This window comes from Colias philodice, chromosome 1 (genome assembly GCF_061535455.1).
Source record: "Colias philodice isolate Cphi_HAF_F1 chromosome 1, ilColPhil1 Martin Lab GWU primary, whole genome shotgun sequence".
Lineage (NCBI taxonomy): Eukaryota > Metazoa > Arthropoda > Insecta > Lepidoptera > Pieridae > Colias > Colias philodice.
The window spans coordinates 7,057,564-7,073,891 of NC_143086.1; the positions used below are offsets into that span (position 1 = coordinate 7,057,564).

Sequence of the window (16,328 nt, forward strand, 5' to 3'; positions counted from 1 at the left end):
TCAGCCCCCGGAATCACAGACACGGCCCGATCGGGCCGCTCGGTGGTCAAGGAGAAGTAAACAATTAAAGTAAATAAAAACTTAAATTTTTAAATTTAAAATAAAAAAAGACGTGTGGCACTCGGGACTGCCGCGGTCAAGCTTTTTTTTTTTTGTGGTGTTTCTCAATGTTAGCCAGAAGGGCTTCTACATTTTAATGCGGACGCGGGGGTGAACTGAAGGTTCACCCTGGTAGCGACATGCACAAGGGCGTCCCCCCTTGACGGGGACCACGAACCTCGGCTTGAGCTGTCGCTTGAGTGGAGGAGGCCAGAAGGGCCCTAATCGGACGGGGCGGTAAAGCTATTGCAATTGCATGCTATGCCTTTAAGCCACACCGCCGTGCCCGTCGGAGTAGGGAGCGTGAGGTTTTTTCGTTACGGAATTTCTGGATTCGGTCCCCGCGCTCAAGGCCCGCGATAGAAGCTATGCAATAGCATAATAAAACATTCCTACGGTCTCTTCTTCTTCTTCTTCTTTTTAGCAAATGGCAACTCCCGATCCCAGTGAGGACCATGTGAGGACGGATTCTGCCACGGTCTCTTCTTGGCTTTGCTATTCGTAGACAATTGACAACTGACAGCTCAAATAAGTGATCTGTATCTGTGATCTGTGGTAATTTTGATTTAACATCTGCATCGAACTTCGAAGAGAAGTTAAAAAATAATAAATCTGAAATCTGTTCACAGTAAGAGCGTTTTCACATTATCCGATCCGATATCGGATATCGGAAGCCGATAGCCGATATCCGATATCGGAGGGAAGTAAAATGTATGAAATATGTGCCTGTCTTTCACATTGTCCGGTCCGATATCGGATATCGGAGCCGACACCGATATTCCCAGTGGCTATCGGACGATAATGTTCAGTGTTGCCAACTCAATTTTCGAAAAGGCAGTATACCAACAGCAAAAAAGCACTAGTTTGTGTATTTTCAGTCTTATAGGGCGCTCAATCTTTAAAAAAATTCTTTGCTTTTAACCTAAAACCCTTTCTATTAAAAGAAACCTTTTTTTATTAAGAAAACACACATTTAAGTATTTATAGGCATTTAAAATACGATTTATACGGCAGGTATTTTTATTTGCCGTATTAAAATATACGGCAATTGGCTGAACTGAAGTAAACAAAAATATATTGCGTTCTTAAATTCAAATATTCGAAAACATTAGTGTCTATCATCTTTATTTTATCTCATTCTGCCTCGCTCCTCCTCCTACTCGGATGTTGGTTGTGCTGTTTATTGTATTGTTGTCATTGAGTGCTTTGTTTTTAACTGACTTCAAAAAAAGGAGGAGATTTCACACCGATTTTATTTTTATTTTGAATTTACAACAAAGAATACAAAGTTTGAAAACTCTTATTTCTAAAATAATTGTTTATGACAATAAAATAATTTATGTATCTTTACTTACAGGAAATTAAAACAATTATTATATTACAAATATATTTGAACGAGTGACAATATTATTGCACGCCTCATAAGCGAAGCGTTGAGGTGGGTACTACTGTCACTTCGCGCAAAACATCTGATTTTTCAAACTTAAAATGTCTTTATGTATCATACATTGCACTTGTAAGATAATACATACACACACATATTAAGAAAAAACACTATTTTTAACGTTCATGATATTTTTGATGTCATTTTTGTTATTTAAACTAGTTTAAAAACAGTTTAAAAAAGTTCTGTCTTGGACGTCCGTGTGTCTGTATGTGCGGATCCTTTTTCTTGTTAACACGATAGCGACCGAAATACTTTACTAATCGAGTCTTTTTTTTTTCTCTTACGCTTGAGTATGCTCAGGAATAGAACCCTTTCATTTTTCAGGGTCTGATTCGATGTGGTTTAATTGTTATTAAATAAACAAAAATAATAATTAATAAATATTTATTAAAAAAAAATTATGAGGCGTGCACTTTTGGATTTTCCAAATTATTTTAGGATATTACAGTGTAATAAGAAAAAGAAAAGAAAATGTGAACAAAGATTGTATCACTTAATAAATTTATCATAGGTACTACATGAACTTTTATAAATGTATGTAGTGAAAAAATGACTAAATGACTAGGTACGTCTTGCTAAAAATACATTTAATAGATTTTGAAAGGTATTTACTAATATGTATTACCATAGACAAATATAAATTATATTCGTCCATGGTATTACTAAAACTATTAACTAATACTAGGTTGTAGCTGTATGTATTGATATAAATTTATTTAATTTATAATGTGTTAACATAAGTATATTATGTTATACAAATGACCGATATCAAAACTATTTAGTAAATAGCACATCTAAATAATATGCAGTAATTTGTGATATCAAATCTTTTTTTACATTTTACTTTTCTTTTTTGAAGTTGTTTTTCTTTATCGTAGTTATTTTTAATGTACATGTACAACTATCATTTATAACATTTGATTTTTTTTAAATTTATACCTTTTTTTATCAACTGGCAATTTAGTTTAGTTTTCTCTAAAAATTTCTGGCAACACTCATGATGATATCGGAACGATTTTATCGGACAATGTGAAAGGGCAAATTGTATCCGATATCGGATATCGGCTATCGGCGTCCGATATCCGATATCGGATCGGATAATGTGAAAACGCTCTAATTGTGATGTTGTGATGTGTTGTGATGTGGTTGTGATCTCAGTTGCATAGCCGACTTATTAAATGAATAAATTGGGAATTAAAAAAAGTTAACTTGTTTTAATCGTGGCTTTATAAATTTGTTAGTGGCTGATGATAACACAAAATTATTAAGCGGAAAATCAATATCATTATAATTTACATTGCGTACTCTACTTATTCTAATTATAAATTAGTTCTGTGCAATTTTTGTCAATTACATTTCATAATTTCGTAGTTATAAATATTATTGGCGTATTTTTGACTAACAAATTTTAAATATGGCTAAAATGTTGAAACTAATATGGCAGTGTTTGTACTCGCCACGGCTGTTCAAAATTTATGGAGATGGAGAAAAAGATGTAAGTTAGCAGTATAATTTATTCATATACCGTTTTTTGAGATTTAAGCGATAAATGAAAAATGGACCCATTCCCCCCTTCCCCCACTCCGGGGCTCCTCCTAGTGTCCCGGGGTTTTAGTATGTTTATTAACTAGGGACTCTTGACATGTTTCCGAAGAAACATCTTACGTTACTAACTCACGCACTCTAGACCCCCCTTGGAGGGACTCATTCAATGGACTAGTATGAAAATTGATAAAACGTGTTTCATTAAAGAAACGAATCTTCAATGGCGGCCAAAGCTGACACTGACATAATATGGTAGGGTCAGTAAAAAAGAAAATAAAAATAATATAAATGGATAATCATTTTATTATGTAATTATTTCAAATTGTTTATTGACAAACTTCTTTGTTATGGTACTTGTGTATTTATATGAATTATCATATTTACGTATACAGAATGCAACAAAATCCCCATTATACTTGTAATGAGCCCATAAAACTGAACAACTTTTCCCAAAGAACATATTTTGTCAAATTCCAATAAAACATTATTTAATATCGCAAATACATAATTCTCATTGTAAATTTATGATAAAAACTATTATAGGGAAAATCAAATACATTTTAGTGATTTTAATTTTCCCTATTTTTTTTTTGCATGCCGTACGTGTGTAAGCGAGAGGGAATGATAAGCGCCGCCATTTAAGATTCGTTTCTTTAATGAAATGCTCTATATTACTCTAGATTTTTAATCATTTTTATTTTATTTGTATTAATTAATTTATATAAAGAATGAATCTTGTTTTGTCTATGTTTAAGCACTAAAGCTGGGGATATACCTACATGCCTGTAGCTTGCACTACTGCAACTGCAACCACCACACAAATAGCTAGCACAAATTTGATTATCTTGCATGCATGTTGATGGAAGGGAGGCTGCTTACTTAGCACTTGTTCAGATGTGACATCTATGGGCATAATGGGCATGCCAGTAGCCATTTCAATGTATTCATAGGCACACGTTTCATTCACTGATATCCATGTTTGGTGCTCTCATAACTTCTATGAACCGTCCTGTATATCCAATCCTCCTCAATCCTGGAATTCAAGGGCACAACTCGCATGCCAGTATTCTCAGAAACATCTAGTTTAAGTATATTTTATTTTTCAAATTTGGTCTTGAATATTATACATAATATCATCTAATAGAAGATTGATAATTATGCTTTATACTCCCTCTTAAAAACAAATGTAAAAAGGAAATTACCCAAACCAATGCAGCCAAATTACCAAATTTGTTATGAACAACCAACAGCCAAATTACCAATAGCCAATCAATTAGCATTTGGCAATTCATCTTTATTTATCTAAATAACAGTGAAAATAAGAAAAACTCAAATATTTATATACCTCATTAATTAAAAAAAATCTTTTACAGAAGTTGTACCAACCAAAACAATTAGAAAAAATTGGGGACAAAATAATTTCCACGGTAAGTATCATTTATATAGTTTGATGTATGTATTAACTTTCATGTTATATAGTTAGATGTATTAACTTACACCATTTACAGGCACAAAGCATATTCACTGTTGCTGGTTACACATCACCATTTATGTGTACATACATATATAGAAGAGGTTTCTTTTCTTGGGATGAAACAGTTTTCTTAAGTAAATTCTTTTCTGGAATTGGATGTCTTATCGCAATTTCGTTGTTTATGAGAGCCATTGGCCGTGCATTTAATTCTCAATATAGAGACTTTCTATATGCGATCACTAGCCCAAAGACAGATGATAAAGCATACATGACTTCAATACGCAAATATGATTTTGAATTCTCTGCCTGGCCTGTTTCATTCGCAATGCCGGCAAAAACAAGGTATTTTGTGAATAGTTAATTATGTATTCAATTTTCATTAAAATATATGAATTTTTATTGACCATTTATTTTCAGCTCCTCATGGTTTGAAAACATTCCTTTCAATAAGTGCTCAAATACAAATTTGCCAATTTACCAAAGAATACCATTGCAAGTAATTGCATTTATAGCAGTTCATACTTTTGCTTTGCGTCTCATTTATCCCGGAACTCTAGGGCTCATCCAAAATTTACTTTGTAAGTATACACCTTGTATTCATTAAAACTTATTGCACGCCTCATAAGCGAAGCGTTGAGGTGGGTACTACTGTCACTTCGCGCAAAACATCTGATTTTTCAAACTTAAAATGTCTTTATGTATCATACATTGCACTTGTAAGATAATACATACACACACATATTAAGAAAAAACACTATTTTTAACGTTCATGATATTTTTGATGTCATTTTTGTTATTTAAACTAGTTAAAAAACAGTTTAAAAAAGTTCTGTCTTGGACGTCCGTGACCGAAATACTTTACTAATCGAGTCTTTTTTTTTCTCTTACGCTTGAGTATGCTCAGGAATAGAACCCTTTCATTTTTCAGGGTCTGATTCGATGTGGTTTAATTGTTATTAAATAAACAAAAATAATAATTAATAAATATTTATTAAAAAAAAATTATGAGGCGTGCACTTTTGGATTTTCCAAATTATTTGAATTATGCATTTAATTCTTCTATTAACTCGACAGGGATGCCTTTGATCGAAGGACGCACTCAACTAGTTGAAACATACAATGGGAAGCGCGCTAAAATTATAACGTCAGATGCTAATTGTATTGACACTATCTTTGTTGAAAATCGCCATCATACAAATGGAAAAATTCTGGTGATATGTTGTGAAGGAAACTCTGGATTTTACGAGATAGGAATAATTACTACCCCATTTAAAGCTGGCTATTCCGCTTTAGGTTGGAATCACCCTGGATTTGCTGGGAGCACTGTAAGTAATATACGTAACATGTAAATTTTAGTAATGAATGTTGCGTGTTACTAAGTTATTATCCTATAATATCCTGCAGGGTATGCCGTTTCCAAAACAGGAACAAAATTCGATTGACGCCGTTGTGCAGTACGCAATAAACGAACTCAAGTTTCCCATCGAAAATATTGTTATCTATGGGTGGAGTATCGGTGGATATACTGCGTCTTGGGCAGCACTAAACTATCCAGAAATTAATTCACTGGTAAGGAAAACATTTGTTACTATTTTCTTTTGTACCTATAGGTTTTAACCCATTGAGCCCCGAACGGCCCGATCGGTCCACAACACAATATGAAAATGAAATGAAAAATGATTTTCTATTGTGTCTGTGATTCCGGGGCTTGAGTTATTAAAGGTATTTAACACTACACGTTCTTCACTTCTAGTAGGTATGTATTGCACTAATTGTTATCTCACATTAGAATATTTTTACAATTAACTAGAAAATTCTGTAACTTAGGTTCTGGATGCGACTTTTGATGATTTACTACCACTTGCTCAAAACCAAATGCCGAAATCTTGGGCTTCGCTCGTTAAAGAAGTGGTACGGTCTTATGTGGACTTAAATGTCGGGGAGTTTTTGACTCAATACAAGGGACCCGTGCAAATTATTCGAAGAACTGAAGACGAAGTGATTTGCTTGAGGTACATTTATAAATATGAATATTTATGTATGTATTTTATGGTTTATGATTTATATAATGAATTGTTTGACTTAGACAAGGTCAGCTCGGCACCAACTTTGGGAACAATCTTCTGATTAAACTGCTGCAATCTCGTTATCCGCCATGGTTCAGTGAGGATAACTCTTTGAGAGAGGCGATAGATCGATACGTTGTAATGACGGAGGCACAGCGGGCCACTATCGACCAACGAGAGTTATCGGAGACCAACCGACGTGCCCTGCAATTGGTAATGGATTTGTTTCTTGTTCTAAATTTTAGATAGAGTAGGTTTGTAAAACTATGTACCGCGCATTTATGCAGGGGTCTAGTTAATGGCAGCTATTTATAAAACACAATGTATCATATAAGAAAGAGTTTATGTCATATGGGCTACATTGTTACTAGACGCGACACAGTGATTTATCACTTAATATAATTTGTCAGTCATGACATGCATCATGCACCTGTAAATTGAATAAAATGTTTACACACCTACAAACATCAACAAAGTCTAGGGATATTTTGTATTGTACGAATATCTTAAAATTAAAGACCTTAAAATTATCTATAATTCTTCCATTTACAATATGACAAAATTTTTCATAGATTCGTAGGAATATCTAAAATATATTCGTACAATACATAATATCCCCTAGACTTTGTTGATGTGTGTATATTGTCATAAATCCAGTCACTCTAGTAGCACCTATCGAGACGAAAGGTTTCATTATTTGTTTGTTACAGTTGAAATTCCCAAATTACTTGACCGATTTTGCAAATGCTTTTACCAGCAGATAGCTATATCAGATACCAGCGATTAACTCAACCTGGCGCGTTCACAGTACTTATACTTATGCAATTTCACTATACAGTAAATAGGCGGTCCGATAAGTACGTAGCCTCCCTGCTCTATGGTGCCACTATCAAACAAAAATTACCTTGTAGGATAGTTCCTTCCAGTGATGAAATTTCGGAAATGGTAATTCTCTTGTGAAAGCGTTTGAAAGAAAACTTATTCGTTGGTACTAGAAATATGGATAAGAATCAGCAGTATCGGTCCTTCATATTATCATTCTCGTTTTTTGAAGGAAAGGCGCGCAGTAAAATCAAAGATCGCTTTGATGATATGTATGAGGACACTTCTCCCTCAATAGCAACCGTCAAAAACTGGTTCAACGAACTAAATTATGACCGCACATCGCTTTTTGATGAGCGATGCCCTGAACCTCGAAAACAGCAACAACGGAGGATAACGTGTGGAAAATGCACAATCTCGTTTTGGCAGACCGCTAATAATTGAACGTGTGCGAGGTAGCTGTGATAGCTGTTGGCATCTCAAAAGACTGTGGGGCATATCATATAGGAAATTTTCTGTCAGTAAGCGAGCCCTCTTACTGACAGAAAATTTCTTCGCTATTTCGCCCGCATCTGCTCATTCCGGATGATGAGCGCAACCATATGACTATCCGAGCTGTATTCGGCACTGTTTAAACGCAATCTGAATGAGATTTTGCGTCATTATGTGACCGTCGATCCACTGGTAAACACCAGAGAGCAAGGAATGATCGAAACAGTGGACTTATCCCGTGAATCAACTCAAATAACGGAAAAGACTGTCACACCACCTAGAAAGGCGATGACCAAGGTGGTCATGGTTCCTGGAATTCACGAGGGGGGATATACATTGAATACAATATAGAAAAGAGCAAAACGGTCACAGGACAGTATTGTATTAAATTATGGCGTCAATTCGATACCGAATTAAAAAAAAGACGGGTTGCACTCCGGGAGTGCCGGCAGAAGTGAAAACTTGATTATTAACGTTCAGCATGTTTGATATTTTGGAATGGTATCCGTCTAACGCATGGAATATAAGGGCTAAAAAAAAATTCGTCTTACGCTTTTTCGATCAGGCCACGTGTCCTGACGCGAGATTAAGATTTTATACCCAACGCCGCTAAAGAAGTTTTCACTTCAAAAAATCGGCCCCAATTTGGCGAAAATAAAAATGCTCTTCCACCACGACAATGCACCAGTTTACGAATCCGCCCTTGCCTGGGCAAAATTGATTAAATTGGGTTACAAATTGCTACCATTTTCACCAGATTTGGCCCGTTGCATCTTCTTTTTGTTTACCAACTTAAAAAAATAAAGCACCGGGCATAAATTTCACTCGAATGAGGAAGTTATCGCTGCTATAGATGCGTACTTTCCAATCCTCAAGAAAACGTTTTATTTAGACGGCTTTATTGAAGTTAGAAAATTGTTGATACAAGTATATAGAATTTCAAAGAGATTATGTTGAAAATTAAATAGCAATTTTTCTAAAATTATATTTTTTTCTTTTTTTTTTCTTTTGTAGGCTAAGTATTTCTCGGACCGCTCACGTATGTTCAAAAATAATTTAATGATTTTGATTGAATGCGACTCTAGTTTAAGTGTAGACTTGAATTGTAAAAAGGGTGCGTTGTAGATAAATATACAGGGTGTAATCAGTATACAGTGTGCACAGGCCATTATTCCGTAACTATTACAGATATCAAAAAACTTTAAACTGATATTGAAAGTACTAAACCTAATGAGTAAAATGACAATAATAACTTTTTTAAAATAAAACGAGAAATATCCAAAAATATTACATGAAACGCTCCCATTCGACGAATTGGCGATTCGGTTAATCGACGTTCAGATAATCGGCGTAAGGCGTTATACTGTAATTATACTCGGCTCGGCGACTGATGATTCCTGTGACACTGACAGTTATTCTCAAGAGACAAACTTGTAATGGTGTCACCATTAAATTAGAAACGTATTGGAGGCGTCTAAAAATAGCATTTATTAATTTTTACGTAGCTTTATGCCATTACAATGATATTCCGTTAGAATTACTATAACAATTCTTAACATTTACGAGAAATTATATCAATCTGACTTTACGTTTACGTCCTACAAAACTTACATCGTTGGCATTTATCGACTAGTGCGGAAAGAATCGATAAACAAACTTCGATAATGGAAACGAGTTCACATTTTTTCTATGCTTAAGCTTTATTAGTTCATTCACTATTGAATGGAGCAGAAGATCGCAGCATACAACAATTATTGTATACTCAAGAAAATTAAAAAAATAATAACTATAGGACAAAACAAAATTAATCAAAAGCTGTTTAACGATTATTTTTATTTAAATATATTTCAGTCTGAATCTGATGAAATCAGTGCTTGCGCCTCTAGGTAATTCAGAATCGGAACTGCAACTGCTGTCGCCTACGTTTATTAATAGCGGTTGATCTCACAGAACAGTAAAAACATATAGAAGTGCTGTAATGTCTAATTAGTATGAAAACCAGTGTCGCCAAACCCACACATTTAAACCGATAGTTATACATTACACTACAAGTAAACTATGCCTTTGATTGGACAGCTTAATTTGAGTAAAAACTGACTTAGGTTATAAATTCAGCATTTCAATATGTACCCTAAAGCACCATGTTACGGTTTATTTTAGTATAACATCCCTAGGTATATTAGCTGTTTTGTTTCTCATTGCACAGAAATTCCAAATTCGAAAACATTCAGCTACTCCACAACAGAGGGCGTTAGTTTTCGATAGATATAAATTTGAAACGCAACACATAGAGATAAGGTTGAAATTTGTGTCACTCAACATTAATGACATTAACTTGATATTTATCTGATGCTATGCTCTGAGGGATGTCAGCCTTGTTATCGATATCTCGATATCGATAATTCACAAATAAATATTTTTTGTATATTTTTTTTTCTTTCTTTTATATGAGTATAGTATAATGCGTCACATTTTGGAGTATGTTTATTACTACTAAGTACGTCTTTTTATATTATTATTATTAAATAAAAAACGGAATAGAATAGTATAAATCTATATTTACAAAATACAAACAGAAAATATGCATTATTTTAAATCTTGGAACTGCTGTAGGTTTGATGTATCGGTGGCCTTTGTTAGACCGCTTAGTACTGTTCGGCATCCAGTTAACTCGTCACGTTGCATTTATCCATTTCTCTTTTAAATTAGCCTCTTTGGGAAATCTATAAATAAATTAGACAAATGAAAGCTAAGGAAAAATAAAATAAAATTTAATATTTATAATGTTTGTCTTTTCTAAAGTATCGATACTGTCGATATGCACCACAAGCATCACTAAAGCGACATTCGTTTGTTTATTGCAATAATATTCCAGAAAGTCTTGTTTGCTGTTCAATCTATAATAGTACTAATTTCTTATGGATTAAGGTTCATTTTGACTAGATATTTGTATACAATTTTGACAAATTACGACAAGCGAAGTTATAACATAAAATATAATTAAAATAAATTAAAATAAGACTTACCGACGGTATGAAATGCCTTCATTGCTGATATTATTTCGTCTGCTATCATTTTTGCACTCTTTATACCGAACAACACGTCCTAATTAATGAATAAATATGGAAAAAAGGTTTGACAGCTGACAACCGACTCGAATATTTTTCTGCGCACAACTGAGAGCAAGTTAGGTGATCTAAACTTATCATTGACACGTGGGCCACGCCCACATCACACTTCTATCTACTTTACTGTTCTGTGGGTTGATCTACAATGGTGTCGTATCGCACATCTCGATTCCAATCATCGTAGCAAAGTTTTTTAGTCTTTTCTACAAAATAAAAATAGTAAAGTATCGACACGACCCATCATACGAGCAATCACTAAGACGAACTGTCAAAGGGATCATCATTCGCCGCGCCGGGTATAGAAAGAGACAAGTTGGGGAATGGCTTTTGTTGATTTTGTGTTAATGTGTTGACGTGCCAGCTCTAGTTAATCAGCCTACACGTAATTTCTTAGTAATATGAATTATTTTGGTATATTTATATCCTAACTATAGTTGAACTATGCTCTTGTTTACAGATTGTCAAGTACATGCGCGATTTTCAATCGACACATTGCGCTCCCCTCCCGGAGGCCCAGTTCGCTGATATTATGAAAACTATACATTTAAAAAACTAGCTCATAATTCACATTTCTGAAAGTCACAGTATTTCTGTCAGCTTTTACAATATCGGAAAGTTGAAGAGAGACAATAATAATGTTGTTGATGGAAATCAGTGAAGTGTTTTAGTATGACAAAAATGTGACTAGAAATGTTGAATATGTGAAATGGACTTCTCATAATATAAATCTAAACGCTCGTCTTGAATGACAATTATAATTATTAATTAATAGGGTTATATGGAATAGGTCCAAGGTGTGCGACTCAGTATATACGGAATTACGTATAGTGAATATTTATATGTAGGTAATTTCACATTAGTATATAATATAATTCATATTTAATAACTATGTAGCTTATTAATGAAGCACCAACTAATGCGAATTCTATTTTCCTACTATGTAGATATTTAAATTTATTATCGTATTTATGCAAAGCGATTAGTAAATATATTAAGAGGGGGTATAAAGCAAAATTACCAATATTCTATTGGATGATACGTGTAATATTCAAGACCAAATCTAAAATATAAAATACTAGCTTTCCGCCCGCGGCTTCAACCGCGCAGTCAAAGAAAAACCCGAATAGTTCCCGTTCCCGTGGGATTTCCGTAATGAAACCTATCCTATGTCCCGGGGTAAAAAATAGCCTATGTCCTTTCTCGGGTATCAAAATATCTCTATACCAAATTTCATGCAAATTGGTTCAGTAGTTGAGGCGTGATTGAGTAACAGACATACAGACAGAGTTACTTTCGCATTTATAATATTAGTATGGATAATCTTCGCCTGACATTCTTTCTAATGATGTTTTGAAAGTGTTAAAGAGGTGGTTGTGATTGTACAGCATTCTTTGAATTTTCAAAACAGTATCCCTTACAACTCCTTCAATGTTTTGGCACCTGCGGTCGACCTCACAATTTTCGTCACCCATGAAATAAATCTGCAAGAATTTCGGCTGATCATTTGTAGGCAATAAAGAGCCAATCCTGTGATAAATCTGTCCTTGGATTGTAAAAGTAGGTGAAAATCCAGGCATAACAACTTCATTGTCTACTCCGAAAGATGTCATTTGGAAACACGAATTATATTTTCTTATACGACTCCAAAATCGCCGTGATTCATTGTTGTCATATAACAAAAAAGATTTTAGAGGTTCTTCTGGTTCGCCAAGTAATGGGAGTGATACTTTACCACCAGAACAACACATGCCGGGAGTTTCGTCTTTCCATTTTAGTGCTTCACAATGTGTGCACTTTTTATCCATCCGACCAATGAGCACTAATTGATGATTAATGTAATCAATCATAGGGTCATAATTAAAAGCTGCGTCTTGAAATGCATCCCATGTATTACGTGTAAAAGCAGTTCTTCTTTGTGCCTGACGTTCAGCGTTCAAAGTACGCCGTCTTTGTGATTCATCATGGGAATCTGACACAATTAGTGATGCATGTCGCTCAGCGTCTAAAAGTCTTCGTGCCTGTCTTTCATCTTCAGTTTCAGCGGCTCTTTGAGTTGCGTGACGCTCAGCATCTAAATATCTACACGTTTCACTCTGAACTTCAGTCTGAGAAGCTCTATGAGCCCTATGGCGCTCAGCATCTAAAATACATCGTATTTGACTCTGCTCTTCAGTCTCAAAAGCTCTGTGAGCCCTATGGCTCTCAGTATCTAAAGCCAAACGGGTTTGGGTCTGTTCTTCGGACTCTTGGCTTCTAGCTATTTTCGCAGCTCGAGCTCTGCTAGACCTACGCGCTAGATTAGATTTACGTTTTCCAGGCATATTAGCGTATACTTCTTAGACCTGATTACACCAAAAATGCTTTTATTCAAGAATAAATATTCTTTTCACAATAAATGTCACAAAAATTAATAAGCCCAGAATATATATGTTCTGTGATTAATACATGCCAAAACTTTGTTCAAGTTTGATTGAAATAAACGACTGTGTAAAACCTCCTAAATTGAAGTATCTGCTTCTCATATAAAGTGATGTGAACTGGATACTATTCTATTTGGTAGGTTTATACATCAAAATTATAATCACAGTAAAATTTATGATTAAAATGTGTTTTGACGGTTTTGACAGAATCCTTTCTTAGGCTGTGTCCGCATATTTCACCGCGCGGATTTTATTCTTGCGATTTAAATTGCGCAATCTAAATTCGCGCGATTTTTGTCAGTTGAATTTTTGATAAGTGTAAAAATTTAAAATGGGTTAAAATCGAGTAATAAAAGCGTGCTTCTCGATAGCGTCGTTGCACGATTGATCAAAACGCGCGGTTTTTTCTGCAGAGCGGACATAATATTCATACTAACATCATACTACAGAAAAGGTCGCGCGAAAATAATTCGCACCGCTTCCATGTGTTACAGAATTGCGGAAAAAATCCGCGCGGAAAAAGCCTTATGTCTATCTTGGTTGCTTTGGTAAAATGGGAATTCGTCATTTTCCCTGGGTAAAAAGTAGCCTATATCTTTTCTCGGGTATCAAAATATCTCCATACCAAATTTCATGGAAATTGGTTCAGTAGTTTAGGCGTGATTGAGTAACAGACAGACAGACAGAGTTACTTTCGCATTTATAATATTAGTATGGACTAGCTTCCGCCCGCGACTCCGTCCGCGCGGATGTCGGTCTTCGCGTGGATGGTTTATTTCTCCATTTTGAGTAACTCTGACAATGACATCTTATAAATATCTATTGGACCCAAATACGGCTAGGCCTATAATAATACGCAACGTGTGTTCGCGGTTCTACAGAACAACGTCTATGGATAAAACTGAAAAATTAAGATTAATTTTTTTTTACGTATTTTTCCAGGATAAAAAGTATCCTATTTTACGCCCAGGATAATAAGGTATAATTATACCAAGTTTCATCGAAATCGAACCGTTAGTTTTTACGTGATGCCTGAACATACAGACAGACAGACAGACAGACAGACAGACAGACAGACAAAAATTTTTTTAATCACATATTTGGGTTTGGTATCGATCCAGTAACACCCCCTGCTATTTATTTTTTCAATATTTTCAATGTACAGAATTGACCCTTCTACAGATTTATTATATGTATAGATATATCAAACTAGATGATATTTTCGAGGATTCTGTTTGATCAACGTGACAAAAACAAAAGTAAAAGTAATTACACAAAATGCTTTGACAAAGATCTCGCAAATTTTTTAATATAATTGTTTAAGAAAAAAAAATCATAATAGGTATTACCATGTCAAGTAGAAAACGTAAAAGTGTGAAAATTAGAGACAACTTCGTCTTTTTTTTTATCGAGTCAATTTTCATATTTTATGTTTTTGATCAAACATAATCCTTGAAAATATCATCTAGTTTGATATATGTAGGTATTATATTTTATTTTTTAGATTTGGTCTTGAATATTTACACGTTTCATCTAATTTAAGATTGGTAATTTTGCTTTATTCGCACCCTTAAGTAATGTTTTAAAGTATATTTAAATTATACATATATTCAACTGCCTTTATGTAAATTTCGCTCATCATATATTTTGACACAACTATATTTTTATCAGGTAATTTTTGACGGTAAATCAATGTTTTATAAATTAAATAAATAAAAATGTTTAATCATATAAACTGTGTAAACTATTTACCTAATTGCCTAAAGCAACTGTATTTATGTGTAAAAGCCTTTTATTAGCATTTAATATTATGATATCCGGGATATCATAATCCCTGTTGGTTGATATTGGTGAGATATCTGAACTATGGAAATAAACATTTATACATACAAAGTTTTTTTTTTTGTTTTGGTGCAGCGATGGATTTGAAATATCCACATCTATATGATAATGTTAAATATAAATATTTAATACTATAGATTACCATAGTCATTCAATACATGTATACTTATACAGAAATTGCTAGTAATGGTGGATCCAGTACGTGCGTGTGGGGGAGGGGGATAAGCGTAACTTCCCCTTGACTAGAAAATCCTAACCCAAACGTAATTTAAAATATGAAATAATGATAGGATTTTCAAAGAACTTTACGATTTTTTTCTATCAAGAAATTTGTAGATATACTTATCTAGTAGGTATATTAGGTCCATAAATTAGGTCATGGAAAAAGCCACTCAAAATTATTCCATAATTAATGATATGGTATAAATTATTATACCATATCATTAATTATTTAACACAGTTACCTCGATACTAATCAATTAATTACAAAGCATAGTTGAATATTCATTAACTTTCTATTGTCTAATTAAATTTATTATTTCGTTATTTTGAAGATGACCTGAATTACATGTCGACTGAAAGTAGTGATAGAAGTAATGTCACTTTAGATATACCCAAGGATATACATAACCAAGAACCTAACTAATTCCTTGTCATAATATTTTTTGCTTTTATTGAACAGATCGTCATCAAGATCGTCATATATGTAGACATTTTACTGTCTCAGTCTCAAAATATTTCAAGAGAGCAAGACCAATTATAATTTATACCTAACATTTATAGGAAACTAGCTTTCCGTCAGCGGCTTCGCCCGCGTTTTCAAAGAAAAACCCGTTCCCGTAGGATTTCCGGGATAAAACCTATCCTATGTCCTTTCTCGAGTATCAAAATATCTCTATACCAAATTTCATGCAAATTGGTTCAGTAGTTAAGGCGTGATTGAGTAACAGACAGACAGACAGAGTTACTTTCGCATTTATAATATTAGTATGG

At 34.0% G+C, this 16,328-nt stretch overlaps 2 protein-coding genes and 1 long non-coding RNA gene across 3 annotated transcripts in view; 2 read left to right on the forward strand and 1 right to left on the reverse strand.

Annotated features, from left to right (window-relative positions):
* Positions 1 to 2,669: 2,669 nt before the first annotated feature.
* On the forward strand, positions 2,670 to 13,835 carry LOC149491191 (phosphatidylserine lipase ABHD16A). The gene is made up of 9 exons (XM_089714344.1): positions 2,670 to 3,041; positions 4,465 to 4,518; positions 4,600 to 4,907; positions 4,983 to 5,143; positions 5,640 to 5,890; positions 5,970 to 6,134; positions 6,393 to 6,577; positions 6,652 to 6,844; positions 11,531 to 13,835. Exons 1-9 carry the CDS (start codon positions 2,961 to 2,963, stop codon positions 11,627 to 11,629), a joined length of 1,497 nt encoding a protein of 498 aa, XP_089570470.1. The 5' UTR covers positions 2,670 to 2,960; the 3' UTR covers positions 11,630 to 13,835.
* rno (PHD finger protein rhinoceros) overlaps positions 3,622 to 16,328 on the reverse strand; it is a 66,350-nt gene continuing 53,643 nt past the window's right edge. Inside the window, exon 7 of the transcript XR_016318098.1 lies at positions 3,622 to 3,755. The gene's annotated coding sequence lies outside the window, so the exon portion shown is untranslated. The remainder of the gene's footprint in view (positions 3,756 to 16,328) is intronic.
* LOC149491193 (uncharacterized) lies at positions 13,875 to 15,386 on the forward strand. Its single transcript, XR_016318323.1, has 2 exons — positions 13,875 to 14,204; positions 14,676 to 15,386. It is a non-coding gene; the product is annotated as an uncharacterized LOC149491193 (long non-coding RNA).